We start from the raw sequence: 16,791 nt of genomic DNA on the forward strand, positions 1-16,791 counted from the left end.
CGGGGGCACCTAAGCAATTTCTATGATGTGTAAATGCGAAAGCAAGTGTAACTGCCTCACTGCGCCAGTGTACACCTCAATCGCACTGTGAGTAGGCAGTGGCATCCACCTACAAATTGAGGCACTTATGAGCCTTTCCCTTTCTCAAAACCAGTGCAAGGTTTAGGCTCCATTGGGTTTGAGGAAAAGAAACGAGCATAACTGGCTTCCTGGGTCAGTGGACACCTCAGTTGATGACATTACTTGCATGCTTTTGTTTTGGCTATGGGTTCAGGGTTTTCACACAATGAGCCAAGTAATGCTCTCTTATTAATAACATGGTTAGGAGCTTGGATATAGGGGAACTGATGCTGGGTCACCTTGGAAGAATTGCTGGAGGCCTAGTTAGACCTCGTAAACCCATAATCCTGCTCGACTTTTAGCCCTACCAGCAGGGATCCATCAATTTTGGAAACTAAAACTGGCCAGGTGCTTCGGAATGTGGTAGGAAACGGAAGTGGAACCCTAGCTGTCAATCCGCAGACAGGATACTTAGTATTTACTTTAGTTTTTTTTCCTTAACTTATCTGCTTCAGAATGTTGTTCATATTATTTGGAACCAAAGTATTACCGCAGCGATGGCCTAGTGATTCGAGCATTCGCCTTGTGTGTGTGAGGTGCGAGGTTCGATTCCCAGGGCCACCAGTGGGTGCAACCTCCCAGCCTGGTGCTATGCTCCTTTGAGGTGAAGCGATCGAAAAACTGGTCTTTGACCCCACTTTGTATAGGTGAAAATTAACTTGTTCCATCGCACTCTTTGGCCAAGCTGCCCTTGCGCCCAGAAGCCCATCATTGTCATCATGGAACCAAAGTACACAAAAATTATTTTTTGTTTTTTACTCTACAAGGTGCCTAAAGTGGCCTCAACCAATAGGCTCGTGAGCTGCAAGGAGAAGCCAAGTTTTCAGTGACCTTGGGGCTTAGAGATAAAGTGCATGCCATGCACAGGCAAAAGAGAATGGCTGTAAACGTGGAATGAGAGGGTCGAGTGACACAGGCTGTAGAAAGTTGCACATGGCATTGGGAGAGGGCAGGCAAGGAAAAGAACTGAGCAAGGAATGGAAAAAGATTGACAGACGATTGCGGCAGTCGGTAATGCGAAGTTTGAGTTACAGCTCCGGGATCTTCCCATGGCTGCCATCTTTCTGGTGGCATTTCAGTCTGCAGCTTGGACAGCTGGTTATGCCGACGACACAGACGCGGAACGCAGGAACGGGCACCTAAGAGCTGTACTCTGAAAAAGGGCTAAATGGTGCAGAACTCGGCAGGATGAACACGAAAAGGCAATGGCATTTAGTGGTGGTCCAAAATAGCAGTGCGGCAGTGATGATTGCTGTGGGCATGTTAGGCGCCTGTGTGATATCGACCATTCTGTTGCTATTGGAGCTTTCATTATCAATTTTCCTGAAGGCAGACTTCCTCCTCATGTTATATTTGTGGTCGTGTTGTTTGTACAAAATACAGTATCCTAAAGCAGTAACTGGCTGACAATTTTTAGTCTTTCTCTTGTTCCTGATAATTTTTTGTTAGCAAAAATTCAGGAATCTAAAAATTCAGTACGTCCACTTGTTCCTGACAAAATTTGTCTAGCAACCACCTTGAAAGCAGCTTTTGGCAAAGCAGTTTGGAAATGAGTTTTCCAAACGTTTTTTTTTTGTTTTCCGAAAAAGTACAAAGCAAGAAAAATGGGTTTAGAGATTTCAGAATGTGCTGTTTAATTTATGGTCAAATAATTACTGAAAGTGCCCTGCTGCATAGGTTGAGTCTCCCTTTTCCTATTTCCTATACGATGCAGCTCTATAGCAATTGCTTCAAGTTTTCTTTTTTTTTTCAGCTTAAGAGCTGTCCAGCGTCCTTGTCTGCACTTGTGGAATGCTTTCCTTGGTTGATTGGAAAGATAAACAAATAACCAGCACTGAACACAACCAAAACCAAGTCTGGCTTAGCAAGGCTCGAGTGGCAAAAAAACAGTGATGGGAGGTCACTCGCTGTGTTTCTGCCAATCCAAGCTTCTGTTTTGGTTTGTCAGCCAATCCGCAGTTGCCACGGCCGAGAATAGGCCTCCCTTTTTTCAGTTTTCCTTTGGTGGTCAGGTGTTCTCCTGATAGGTCTCCCATGATTCAAAAGCGCGAAAAGCAAACTTTCTAACTTTGGCATTCACTCCACATTCGGCTTCTTGTCTGCTCTGTGGCCACGCCTTAAAGGCAAACGCGCACCACTGTCTTGTGAAAAGAATTCATTTTCTTCTTTTATACAGTGCAGATCACCAAAAATGCCAAAAAGTGGTATTAAATCAGAAATCCAAACCAACACAACTTTTTTTTTAGTGAAAGTAGTAATTTTAGCCCCACATCCTCCCCTTGAACATGAATTGGCCGGGTGTACATCTGCTGTGGCAGTCGCTAGCAGATCTTGTAGCTTTCTGTGCCACTTGCTTTGTTGCTGCGCTAAGAGCTAATATCATCTGGTTTGACCTCGCAGATGATACGTGCTCTATGCAAGTTCATGCGTACGCCTGTGACGGAACTTTCATGTGCGACTAGGCATGTGTGAATAGTGGTTTTTTGGTCAGTAATTTTGTCCGTGTAATTTCGAACAGAGTATATTTCTAATTCTTCTGGCGCACAAAAAAGGGTGAACGGCACATTAGGCATTTTTGGAACCATGTATTTTTCAAACACACAAGGGCATGTCATGAAAAAAAAAATGCACTGGAGCTTTTTCACACCCATTGAAGCTGTACCAACTTTCTGCAAATATGGCCATCAGAATTTGAGGGAGCTGACCTACATGCAGCAGTAATGTATCTGTGGGATGTGAGACACCTATATGTTGGGCCTCCATCTGCTGCTTTTAAATGCGACTGCGTCGTTGCCCAGCTGTGGCTTCCTAAGCGATGACTTCACGACACCCGCTAGGCGTACGCACCATGCTTCCAGCGCCACCCCGCTTCAGGCGTTGCAAGGGGCACCCATCTCATGTCTTGTAGTAGCTCCATTCGTGCTCGCGACTTCATGCGGAGAAGAGTGGCTGCGGCTGCTGCAGTCAGCTCAGACTCGTTCTGCGGAAGTCAAGGGAACTGTGCACCCTCAGATTAGAGATTCAAGCATAGTGCGATCCGTTTCCATGGGGAGCCACTGCGCATGAGCAGACGGTCCTGTGGATGTCACAAGGCATTGGCCTGCAGTTTGCATGGTTGCCCTATCGGGACCAGTAAGTGCGTGCACATTGGTGGTGTGCAGAAGCTCATCGCACTATGCTAAATCTCTCTATTGATGCATGCCACTGTGTCGGTTGCGGCACGTGCGCACTGCAAATAGTGTGGCCGCAGACACCTGGCAGGTACAAATCTGGGCACCGCGCTTTGGACCTTTTGAATAAATGGAGCCATTTCATTTGTCGTTCATTTTTGCACATTCTTAGTAGGCTGGCTTTCTATTCAACAACAAATAACCGGCAATGTTCATCTGTGTTGGATGTTGCTGCTGCAGCTTTAGAAAAAATTGAAGTATTGAAAACTGGCTTCTGCCTGCACATGTGACAAACGCTTTCTTTGCAGTGACCATTTAGGGGAGCACAACTTATACAATAGCGATACTTTTAACCAGAAAATCCGGTAAACTATTGAAAAGCGCACTTATTACGGCACTGGGTGGTATGTGAGGGTTTTTGCTACAGTGCATTCTGTACAGTTTTACAACCTTTGTCCATAAAGTTCAGAGACTGAGTCCATTAAAAAAATGCGTTTAACATTGAAATAATTTGTGCAGCACCCCTTCGAAACAGTCTCCCTTGCAGTCGATACACAGCTTCCAACGCTTCTTGAGGTCTTGGAAAAGTTGGAAAATGCTTCTCTTTTGGCAGGGCTGTCAGCTCCTTTGTCGTGGCGTCTTGAATGGCCTTCACGCTCCCCATCCAGCGACCTTTTAGGGCTCTCTTCACACGAGGAAACAGGAAAAAATCGCATGGGGAGAGGTCAGGCGAGTATGGCGGATGGGGAAGTACAGTAATGCTGTGCTTGGTGAGAAATTTTGTCACGCTGAGAGCAGTGTGCGGCCTTGCGTTATTGTGGAGAAGGCTCCATTGTCCAGATGCCCATAAGTCAGGGCGACGTCGTCACAGTGCATCACGCATGTGTTCGAGCACGCGGATATAAAACTCCTGATTCACCGTCTGCCCTTGTGGGACGAACTCGTGGTGTATGACACCTCTGGCATCGAAAAAATAACTGCCAGCATCGTCTTTGTTTTCGTCTTCTGTTGCCACACCTTTCTCGAGGCCGGAGAGCTTTTGGACCGCCATTCAGCGCTCTGCCTCTTTGTTTGAGGGTCTTATTGAAAACACCATGTTTCGTCTTCAGCAATGATGCTGTCGACGAATGCAGCATCCTTCTGTGGCTCGGCGAGCAAATCAGCGCTCACTGGTGCCCGGGTGTCCTTGTGGTCCTGCGTCAGGGAGTAAGGCACAAGTCTGGCATTCAGCTTTCGTTTCCCCAAGTTCTCACGCAAAATTTGGTGGCATGTTGTCTTACTAATGTCGAGAGCATCTGATAGCATGCAGACTGTAATGGTGCGGTCTTGCTGTACGATTTTCCTGATCCGAGCCACGTTGTTTTCATTCCGTGAGGCTGAAGGGTTCCCCTGCATTGTGTCGTCTTCCACCGATGTTCTCCCCGAAACGACCCTCTTGTGCCACTGGAAAACTCGCGGCCGCGATAATGTCTCGTTCCCGTAAGTGTCACGAAGGAGCTCATACGTCTGTGTGGCTGTCTTGCCAAGCTTCGCACAGAATTTTGTGTTTACACACTGTTTGAGGTGGACATCCGTCTCTCCACATTCACTCATAGTAGAATGTGCAGATGGCTAGTGGCAACACATTTTTCTACATGTAGTGTTATCTAGTGGCTGCCACAGTAATTAACATAAATAGCTCAGGTTAGCCCGAAAAGATGGCGCTACACATACGCGCCAACATTTGTTTTGGGGGATCATTTCTAGAGAAGAAAATAAATCAGTCTCGAAACTTTACGGAGAAAGGTTGTAGTTTGATGATGAATTTTGTCATATCCCAAGAAATGGTTGTCTAAGGAAATTTCGGTTGTGTTCCACCTGCTTCATCTGACTGCTGGCCTGGCATCTTGCACTTGTCAGCTTTGTTATGCAGCTCAGACCATTTATAACGTAACCTCTTATAATGTGGTACCGCATTGTATGCGGCTTTTCTGTGACAACTGCTTCGCTTCCCATAGAGTTCAATTTATTGGCGTACCACTTAATGCGCGGCAGCGCGTAACCGAAGACCACATATAATGCCGTTTCTGGAAAGCCTGGCCTGGCGGCCCGCGTACTGGCGGGTGCGAGGAGCACGCTTCTTAGATTGCGCAAGATGGGGGGCAACAGGCGGGGCGGGGGAGCATTGGCAGTGTGGTTCAAGGCAAGGCTGAAGGCAGGAGAGGATAAAAAAAAAACAAGGAGTCGCAAAGCAGGCGTTTTTCCTCTCTCTCCGATGCCCCTCCGTTGGGCACACTGATTGGACAAATCTTGAAAGCACGTGATGGCGCGGCCAGACGAGCATGCTGGAGCGGCGAGCGCATGGCATGACGCCGCAAGCGCTGCTTGTACCAAGCGCACATACGACAGCGTCTTGTCGGTCTTGTCACGCCTGAGCCCATGAGCGAGATGTGTCGTCGCGTGTAGCAGTAAGTTGACAGCGTGAGCATGTCTACCAGCCTCGGTTGTCTTCAGTTCTGATGGCGTCTGCTCCTCCGAAAGCCAGGAAACGACAAGTTCTCGAAACCAAGCAGAGCATTGTGAGGGGCGTAGAGCAGTTTGAAAAAGCCTACGGTGGCAAAAAAGTATGGCGTCACCAACTTTACTGTGTCCGCTATTTAGAATAGCAGAAACAAGATGCGACTACAGCTGCAGGAAGACTCCACGTCGCTTGCAAGGAAGCGGATTCATGCATCAGAGTACAAAGATATCGCTGCTTTGTTTGAATGGTTTCGTGAGATCAGAGCCTAGGGCGTTCCTGTGAGTGGCTCAATATTGTAAGCCAAGGCCAGGTGCCTTGTAAACATTTTGTGGCATGATGGTTTTAGCCCATTGAACGGTTGTATTCAGTGTTGCAAGGACTGGCACGAGATAAGCACGTCGACGCCGACTCCGACAGCGTTGTGTGTGAAAGTGCAGAAGTTTCGTGCAGAGACGTGCTCGACTGTTGCAACAAACTGTACCTCTACTGTGCTCAGAGAAAGCTCAGCGAGCAAGTGCTTCACTGTTTTTGAAGATGAAGCCACTAGCAACGCAGTTCAGTCGCAGTGCCAGACTAGAATAATGTTCTTTCATTCATTGCGACGCTTCGACAAAAGGATCAAATAAACGTCTTTGTTGCCTGTGATTGCAGTGTTGTGCGTCTGATGCATTGTCAGGTGCACTTTGAAAGGTAGGCTGGCCATTCTGAAAATGTGAATGCAGGGAAAAACTACGTTTTGGTTACAGTGCAGTACTGCTTATAATGCGGATTTTCCCGACTCCTGCGGTATGCGTTATAAGCGGTCTATGCAGTAGTACCTGTGTACTCTTGTGGACAAATGAAATAAAATGCAAGTACATTTGCGTGCACTGTGCGATGTCGGTGCACGTTAAAGAACCCCAGGTGGTCGAAATTTCCGGAGCCCTTCGCTATGTCGTCTCTCATAGCCTGAGTCGCTTTGGGACGTTAAACCCCCCTAAACTAAACTAAACATTTGCGTGCATAAGCGGGTGAAAAGCTGAGTGAAATCTTTTTATTCTTGCTCTTTGCAGAGTATGACAAGGACCTTGAGAAAGCTGTGATCAGCGAGACATCTGGAGACTTCCAACGTATTCTTGTCTCTATGTTGACGGTGAGGTTTCATTGTTTCCAGAGGTTTTCTATTAAAGCACTGAAGCTTGCCAGAACGATAAACCCTAATATCAAGTTGCGTTAGATTGACTGGCTATTCAAGGGCATCAAATGTGCAAGTTTTTTAAAAGCCGCTTTCTTTAGAGAATGGCATAAGCATTAGGTAGCAGTAGTGACTCACACTGAACTTTGACGCTTATTGAGCAATGACGATTTACAGAAGAGCCATTTCATAGGCTGAAGCTTGTTTATTATTTGTATAAATGAGGTTAAAGCATGATAAAGCAAGGCATCTTGTGGCTTGGAGTTTTTTTTTTTTATGCTGAGGTTTGAATTGTACAACTCCAGACACAAAACTCGTGAAATGCCTACACTGTTGTCACAGCATCACAAGCATATTCCTGATTGGAGTGTGCCTAGCACCACACATCACCAGATCCAGATACTTCTCACGCAGTGCGAAGTGCTGAAAAATATCCGTGCAGTGTTTTTTTTTTATTTTTGTTACCTTCTTGGCCTGGAGTGCATTATAGAGGGGAGTTGTACAGTACAAAAAAGCAGGGTGTGAACAGGGGCTCGGGGCATTATACCTTATTATGTCAAAGCAGGGTAAATGATCCAGGAGCTAAAAAAAAATTGGCAAAACATAGATTACAGCTGCTGCATGGCTCAGTGGTTATGGTGCTCGGCTGCTGACCCAAAAGACACAAGTTCGATCGCGGCTGCGGCAGTTGCATTTTGATTGAAGCTTATGTACTGTGCAATGTCAGTGCACATTAAAAAACCCCAGGTGGTTGAAATGATAGAGCCCTCTACAACGGCGTCCCTCATAGCCTGAGTCGCTTTGGGTTGTTAAACCCTTTAAATTAACCATAGATTACAGGCATAAACAGTGGATTCTTCAGGTGTCAGAAGTGCACAGCAAGGGAACCAGAAACTGAAACGAAAACATTTACTCGGCAAATGGAGCATACAGGGGGTAAACCTGAGAATGTTTGGCTTCAAAAACGCACATCAAATGAAGCAAGAATGCAACAAAGTTCCACATAAAAGGCTTTGTGATCATTGCCTCATTCGTGACCAGATCTAAAGGCTGTTTTACATAAAACTGTTAGCACTGATAATACTTTTGTTCGGAAAGGTGTGTTGCTAACAAGCTGGGCCAACTAAAAATCTGATAGTTAAGTTTTTAGCTATAACAATAAGGCACGTCATTGTAATTAGGTTTGCAGCTCTCCGTTAATAGTAATAGCTGTATCAATTTTTAGTTCAAAAATGCAATTCTTGTGGGCACTTCTTGCAAGGAATTGTGGTCCTGCACGCATGCCATGCTGAAACTGCAAAGCTGAGGAGTGCACACAGCTATGCGTACAAGTGCACTTAACCCAGCAGCGCTTCTTTAATTATAGTGAGGTGTCTAACTGTAACATGAAGTTAACCAGCTCGTTTGTTAACAAGTCTTGGCTGTTTTTTGATGTCTGCCACCAGTGACAATACTATGTTGAAGAAAACACCTTAATTGAAAAAAAAAAATTGCACTTTTGCACGCAATTTTTGTTGAAGCATCCTGTATGTGGCAAGTGCAAGTTCAAGGGAGTATTTGTTTTTAGCACGAACATGTGTGCATCACTGCTGGTCACTCATTGTTGTCTTGTACCCTGCCATCCTCACTCCCTCAGTGTCACCTTGCTAAGTAATGGAAGCACATGACAGCTGTTGTCTTAGTAACTGAAACGGGGGTCCCGCTAAGTATGTTAAGTTAGCCCTAATTTTTTCACTGACGCTGTTGTTTTCATGATTTCTCATGGGCTGACTATGGCAGTGGTGGGGAACAGTGGTGTATTGATGGTTTGCATCAGTCAGTGCCAGAGCTTTGCGTGTGCACGGGTTGTTTGTACGAAAGGTGGATTGAAGGGCAACATGACTCACCGTGTTACCGTAGAAACCGGACTATAGGTCGGACCGGAATATAGGTCGACCCCCTAACTAACCAATTCTAAAAATGAAAAAGATCATTTTTCAATGGGAAAAGTACCGAAAGACATCCTTACTTTGAAACAAATGCGACTAGAGAGGTTGGACAATGGTGACAGTATTTCATTTAAATGCTGCTTGTATGTACACCCGGCAAATTTTTTAACAATATCGCGCACCAATCGGCCCGCGTGTTTGTTTCTGGCACAGGCAAGTACGGCGCCGTAGAGCAAAGCCCTCCTCTTCATGAATCGCCGCAACCAGGATGGCGAGCCTTTGAATTGCGCCCTCGTGAGTCTAGAGGCACGCGCGATCTCTGCCGCTTTCACGCGGATGCATTCGGCAGTCACAGGCAGCGATCTTGCTCGCAGCGCAACGTTTCCTTCCTATTCTCGATACACTACGGTCTGCCCACGAAATGTTTTCTTCTGTTTGCTGCAAGTTGTAATACGCAGCTTCTGCCTCCGCCAGTACTGAATGCTCTTTTCGGATACTCAAAATTCGCGCTGTACCGCCAAGTTCCCGTGAGCTTCCTCGTACTCAATCGTGTTTTTCTTGAAGGCGACGGTAAATTGCCGTTAGCTTCCGCTTTGCATCTACTAAAACGCAAAATGGCAGCACTGCTGCTGATGGCGATGGTGATGGAGGCTGTTGACTTCAGTCACCCATTGTTGCAAGATTTCTGTATTTTTTCCGCCAATGACCGGTATATAAGACGGGGGTCGACTTTTCACCATGGTTTTTTGAAAAAAAGTTCGACCTATATTCCGGTTTTTACGGTACGTCCCTTCCACTAGATCCTGTAAAGAAGTGATTTTACCACAACTTGTGCAGCTATCACAGGGTCTTGTTCACTCTTCAATCTTTTCGTGAACTCCAACCAGAATGTTACATAGAGGTCAGCTCTGAATTTCTTTGCATTTGTGGGACCCTCGCGTGTGGGAGGTATGGGGTTTGATCCCCAGTTCCACCAAGTACCCACCGAGGATACAATGGGTACAAGCTTCTCCTGGCCTGGTGCTCTGCTTATTCAGGGTGAAATGCTTGGGATATGGGTCTTTGACCCCACCTTGAGCAAACGAAAATACCTTGTACCATGGCGTTCTTTGGCCGCAGATGCCATTGTGGCCTAAAAGTTCATCATAATCATCATTTGTGTGGCATAAATAGCATCTGTTCTTCTGTTTGCTTAGTGTTTGTTGGTGTCTAGCTTTATTCTCGCTCTGAAGTATTTTCATAAGAAGCGAGGTTGTTTCTTGATTTAGCATTCACTTATAAGCAGCCAACATGCTTAAAAAACATAGTTGTCAGGAGTGGTTTTGATTCATCATTCATTCACTTGGGTGTTTTGAAGTGTGTCCTGTAAACTGCTTTATTTGGTTTATCCTCCAGGCCTCACGTCAAGAGGGAGTGCCCGTAGATGCCAACAGAGCTGCAGAGGACGCACAGGTGAGTGTTCAGTGTATATATAGTGGATTCAAAAAACTTTCATCCACATCACTAACAATGGGGGGGAACTGCAATGGGCATTAAATTGTGTGATGTGCAGTTAATTGAGTTACTCTGCGGCCAGGTTGTGGAGTATTCCTTGCACAGGAGCACCAAAAGTAATGCAAGATAAGCTAGAGGACCAGACGCACATGAGGCACCTGGACAGCCATGTTTATTTTGAATTTTTCACTTTTTGCATTAAGAATGCTTATGCTTCTCGTGGTGTAGGTGTTTTCAGACCTTTACCTTTTTTTTTAATAAAACAAAATATGGGGTGTCACCTACAAACTTGGAAATCTGGAATTTCTTGTTCAAATACTTTTTAATGTGTCAGAGGAATTTTTTTTTTTGGTAGGCAGCACATCCTGCTGAGGCCATATTTGTTTATTCTTATTCATAAAGTGATCGTTTTTCAGACATGAGGGTGGTCCTAGTACAATAGAACTAAACGTGTAAAAAAAAATAGCATTAGTTCATTTCATATATTTCTAGCTGATCATGTGATACTGATTAGGAGATTGCAGAACTATATTAGCTACAGGTGAATGCCATAATGTTCTGCCAGTCCTTTAAAAAATTCCTCACATAGTAAAATCTTGCCACTTCGAACTCTCTTGTTCAAACTTCCAGCTTGTTTGAACTGTACCTTTGGTCCTGTCAACATAACGTGCATTACAGGAATGCTGAAGGGGAAGATCAAAGAAACGGGAAGCTGCGCTAAGTTAATAGGTTACCCTTTGAGAATGTTGCTACTGTTTTTTGTGGGTTAAAAGTTGACTGCATTGCTGAGGAAATTGCAGCTGAAGTTCCTGAATCCTTTCCCCATATAACTCCTACCGAATGCAGGTGATGTGACGTCATTATGGACGTCTTGATGGAGAATCGGACAAAACTGGGAGTCTCGACCAGTTGGAGAAAGCAGCCAAAGAAGTCAAATTTCTTGACCACTCAGTGAAAGCAACCAAAAGCAGAACTTTCTCCCACCATTCACACATCTATGTCATAGTGTTTGCATAGAGATGGTGCCACCATACATACTGTTATGCCATGAAGCTCAGTTTATTGCTTTTGATGCTAATGCCATCCTTACTGTTCAGAAAAGGCACAACAACCCTAAGAGCTTGGGCTTGCACTTTTGAAGTTGCTGTGCATGAATGCTTTACACAGACTGAGTGTGCAGCATGCGAAGTGTTGCTCACTTCACATTCTTGCATCTCTGTAACCCTCATGGTGAAATTTGACACGTAGCTCAGTGGCTTTGGCGTCTTGCTGCTGAGCCCAAGGTTGCAGGATTGAATCCTGGCTGTGGCAGCTGCATGTTGATGGAGGTGAAATGCAAAAACATCCATGTGTTGTGCACTGTCCGCACACGTTAACGCGTTAACTGCGTTGTGGGTCACTGGTGGGTCACGTAGTGTATTCATGCTGTGCGGCAACAAATACTGTGTGGTGCAGTGAATCTGTGGGTCAGCCCTGACTTATCAAAGAGCCTTCAAAAAGCACACATGCCATGTCGCTGTTGCCATTTATTGCTGGTTCCAAGAAGTTAGCTTCGCCGTGGCTCGCTGTGCATTATAGCTGTGCATTGTCGTGTTTCACCCACGAAAATTAAAGGTGGCCCACCAGTGGGCCACATCACACAGGGATTAGGGCTCCGAAAATCGCCACCGCAGATGATGTGTTAAAGAGCCCTAGTCCGTCTAAATTACTCTGGAGCCCTCCGCTATGGCACCCCTCATAGTCCATATGCTGCTGTGGGACATTAATCCCTAACTACCATATACTAACACTTACTGCGACAGTGCTTCCGATGAGCCAGTCTTTTTATCCAACTTTCCCTAACTACCATATACAGTAGAATCTCGTTACAACGAACTTCACGGGACCGCCGAATTGAATTCGTTATTTTGAAATATCGTAGTACTGAAAAACCACTATTTTCATGTCAGTAATGCATCACAAGAACTAAAATTACCTACCTTTGCAGCAGATTTACGTGTTGGTAAGTAAATAATAAACGATAACGCTGGGCACAGTTTAACTACAATTTATTGCTTGAAGAAGTCTGTTATTTTCTGGCGAGTAGACAAGTGCTGCAGGACGAACGCCTCCACATCCTCGACCTTCCTGTGCACGTAATCGGGGACATCTTTGCAGCGCACGAGGAATGATCGGGTCTTCTCTAGAAAGACTTGGACATCCGAGCAGGAAACAATCTCTTCCTCTTCGTGCGCTGATAGTGTCGGCATCGTCTTCGTCGCTACTACATTCCTCTTGCTCACGCACTTGAGTCACTATGTCTTCTGTGGTGAGCTCCGCGGATGTAGCCGCCGCGCTGTCGCTGGCCACATAATTCGAAAGTCGCTGTCCACGGTAGTTGCCCAGCCACAGACGTTTTCTTGAGGGAGCCAGCTGCGACTCTCGATGTAGTTTTATGATCTTGTCCCGATCTTTGAGCATGGTTGTCATTGTTGACGGCGTGATGTCAAGCTCCCTGCACAAGTCCACTTGCTTTTTTCCAGCATTCAGCTGCGACAGAATGTCCACTTTTTCTTTAAGCGAAAACTGGCGTCGCTTATTTTTAACGCGGGGGCCAGGAGAACTCATTGCCAGCAAAGCTAATGCACAACACAATCGCAGCGCCAATAACTTTGCAGATCCTACCGTTCGCTGTCAACGGGGTGACACTGCGTTCAATAGGCTTACGACTACGGCGCAGTATGCGACCACACGCTGGATGATAATGGCCTTACGTTTTGTATCGGGCGGCAGCTTGCGCCGCCTAGCCTATATTCATTCAACGCGACACTCGCGTTGATGCCGATGCCGCTGGGGCTGTATCCGTTGCAACGGGTTCCCCAGCGCATAGCTGCTGCTTCGGTTGATGATAGGCGTCATCTTCACGGATTTGGTAGGAAACTTCGTAATAACGAAGCGTCTTGCGACGATTGCGAGATTAAATTTCATACGTTATTCTGAAATATTCGGTAATTTTAAATTCATAGTACTGAAAGTTTTTTACATTGAAAATATAGGCATTTTGGTGGGGATTTAAAGAAATTTCGTAAATCTGAAAATTTCGTTAATCTGATGTTCGTAGTAACGATATTTTACTGTACTGACACTTACTGCGACAGTGCTTCCGATGAGCCAGTTCATGGACGATGAGCCAGTCTTTTTATCCAACTTTCTGGCCTATCGAAGCTCCGTTCTTAGTAAAAGTTAGATTGTTAATCTTTGTTCAGTTGTTTTTTTTTTCTATCTAGGTTTAGTGTTCTCCTTTATCATCCCTTTTAGCGCTTCCCATAATTCACTCTGCACTCTCCTTGAAGTTCGAATTATAGAGATTCAACTCTACTTGCGACTTGATGTGTAACTTGGTAACATACACTTTGGGTTTGACATGGCCAAATGTAAGATACCTCAGTGACAGTAGCTTTCTTCAGAATGTTGGTGCTTTGAGGCATTTTCACATTTGGCCCACCATGGGACAGTTGAATCAACACTGTTAGTGAACTGCTCCACTTCAAGCATATGCATTCCGGTTTCTTGGCTCACCCCTTTATACTTTTTGTATCTGTTGAAGCTGAATGGGATACACCAAGGTGCTCTGTTTTTTTATTCTAAAGCTTATACAGGTTGTCACTGCTTCCTGCAGCTGTTTTCCCCTGCTACTGTTCTAAGACCTTCTGTGCTAGCCAGTATAAACTTGCAACAGTCTTCATAGCTTGTTTCACATAATGTGTAGTCAGTCTGCAGTAATTTGTCATAAGCAAACAGGCCGGGAGATGCTCGCTTTAAAGTTGCCTAGATTTTCTTATTTCATCTGAGCACTGCTAGAATGAATTGCTTTGATGGTCTTGAAATAGTACTGGCTGGGAAATGGCTTTCATATTTAATCGTTGCATCCATGGGGCACAGAAACTGTACCAGGCAGGCGTGGCCAAGTGGGGCACGGATGAGTCAACCTTCAATGCCATCCTGGCCTCCCAGAGCTACGACCAGCTGCGCCAAGTGTTCCGCGAGTATGTGCGTTTCGCCAACCATGACATCATGGAGGCCATCAAGAAGGAGATGTCTGGCAACTTCAGGCAAGCCCTGCTTACGATAGGTGAGAGCCTTTTTTTTAAAGATTTCAGTTTCTTTTGTTCTTGAGAATAGATGTAAGTAAGCATGAGGTGCCTTGCAATACCTGCATAGCATTTTCTAGGATTGATTGGTGCTAGCCGCATTCTTGAAATGAGTCTCGTCTAGGTCATGCCACACCATGCCACGAAGCACTTTTGCCGCCAACCTTATTAAAGTGCAAGACGAGCCAGAGACACATGTGCTCACGAGTCAGTGGCGTAAGCCTCTAGCAAAACACAAGCTCCACTCCGGACACTAGGGCCCTTGTCCCGGCCTACCGCCCTTTTTACCATCCCCGCTCTTTTTTTGTTATACGGATGCCCCGCGTCTTATAGCTTGCGAGTGATGAGTAAAGTCATGCCGACAAGATGCAGTCACTGGTAGCACAGTGTTTGCAGCACTGTTTGGCAGCCTGATCTTACCTTGATAGCAGAGCCTTCAAAAGCCCACACTGTTCACCTCCACTCTCGGTGTGCCAGCCTGATAAGTGTTCGGATGGAAAGTTTCAGAATGTTCAGGTTCTCCCTCTGGTTCGCCGTGGTTCCCAGATGTTCACCTGACTTTGCCTACAACAGGAGCGAAGCGCCTAAAAATAATACCAAAAGAAAAGGCAGCTTTCACACTTTGTGAAGCCTTAGCTCCCCTACAAGGTCGTCAGCAGAGACGTTCTGTCAGTACCAAAGGAAATGTTAACAGGACAGCTGAATTGCATGCAGCAAATTAAGCCTTGCACCCAGTGTCACAGATTTGTGACATATCATTTTCATGCTTCATACTCATTTTTGTGTGCAGGTTGCATACAAGTTTATATGTCATTGTGTTCTCAGTAGCCAGTGCTTTCTCATCAAAATGTTGTTTGGAGCCAACTTCTTTTTTTTTTCGGCCAGCAAGGTCTATGTATTAGGGGTTGACATTTGCGTGGCAGTATTCGTCAAATAAAGATAGTGCATTCCCACAACAAAATTTTTGCTTGGGTCCACTTTTATTTTCTGTTATTTGGTTAAATTAATTCAAAAACCCGGTTAATGCAGATATTTCTCCTGGTTTCAATTACTTCAAGTTAACGATGTTCTACTGTACCATTCCATCGTTTTCTTTTATTAGGGGATGACCCCATTGTACCATTTGACGACATCATGCATCATTGAAATAGACAGAATTTTAATGACCATATAAAGTTGTTTTGTTTTGTTTTGTTTTGGTCATGATAACTTGTTGAAAAGGGTACCCTGGCACTGACAAGAGGGCACCGTAGCCAAACACTGTGGGAGAGGACTGCTGTCCCTCTTGCTCATGGCAGAGCCCAGATATTAGCTTCCATCTAAGTTTTATATTTTTTACCGAACTCAGAACACCACATTTATGTCATATTTAGGTGCCATTTATCGATTCCAGCTATGTACACTGCATTGTTAGTCTATTCATTTCATCTAGTATCACAGAGTTGAATAAGCATTGTTTTGGTGCTCTTTGGCCTTGGTTGCCCTTGTGCCGTCAAACTCCCAACTAATAATAAACGTTGGGGAAGTACCTGGCTGGCTGTAAAAGGAAAAGTATCTGCAGCCAGAAATTTTAAAGCATCTTGTACATTTGGTTATGCACCATTTTGACCCCTCTGTAGTTTTTCTTTAATCACTGCTATTGCAGCTCTAATTCCTTTGACACCATTCCCTGTATATTATTTGTGACTGTTTGCTTAATTTAATGCTCCTGACTTGGAAATTACCCACTTATCATTAATGATGCCTGTAGGAGTGGAAAAAAATGTTGTCCATGCACTAATGCATCGGTATACTATAAATTGTTATAACACCTAAATACAGTGGAACCCCGTTCATACGTTTTTCACCGGACCGCGAAAAAAAACGTAACAGCCGGGAAAACGCAACAGTGTGGAAAGGTCCGAAAATTAATGAAAACAGTGCAGCTTTGCCTTGAAACAATTTATTTCGACATCAAGTGAGCTTGGGTCTTAAAAAAATCGAGAATGGTCGATTGCCGTTTTTTCCGCTCGCTGGAAAACACCACGCGTTTCTCGATGGCCTGGAAAGCCGCATTGCTCTCAGCGTCGCTTTGCGGTGCGACGTACCTGCGGAGGAGGTCCAGAGCCGCGACGGCTTCTCCAAAGCTCGGGTCCGCCAACTCCCCGGAATCATGCGGCTCGTGCTCCTCGTCATCACAGTCTGAGGCTTCACTCGTGACCTAGTTTGTAACGATCTCGGCGATACTCTGACACTTGGACGTCACGACAGCAGCATCCACGGCGACGTAGTCGTC

At 45.3% G+C, this 16,791-nt stretch overlaps 1 protein-coding gene across 2 annotated transcripts in view; it reads left to right on the forward strand.

Annotated features, from left to right (window-relative positions):
• LOC144115204 (annexin-B12-like) overlaps positions 1-16,791 on the forward strand; it is a 43,779-nt gene that overhangs the window by 15,125 nt on the left and 11,863 nt on the right. For both annotated transcript variants that reach the window (XM_077649476.1, XM_077649477.1), the window contains 3 exons: positions 6,843-6,922; positions 10,288-10,344; positions 14,308-14,497. In XM_077649476.1, coding sequence (XP_077505602.1) covers positions 6,843-6,922; positions 10,288-10,344; positions 14,308-14,497 — 327 coding nt within the window. The remainder of the gene's footprint in view (positions 1-6,842; positions 6,923-10,287; positions 10,345-14,307; positions 14,498-16,791) is intronic.

Source organism: Amblyomma americanum, chromosome 1 (genome assembly GCF_052857255.1).
Source record: "Amblyomma americanum isolate KBUSLIRL-KWMA chromosome 1, ASM5285725v1, whole genome shotgun sequence".
NCBI classification, from domain to species: domain Eukaryota; kingdom Metazoa; phylum Arthropoda; class Arachnida; order Ixodida; family Ixodidae; genus Amblyomma; species Amblyomma americanum.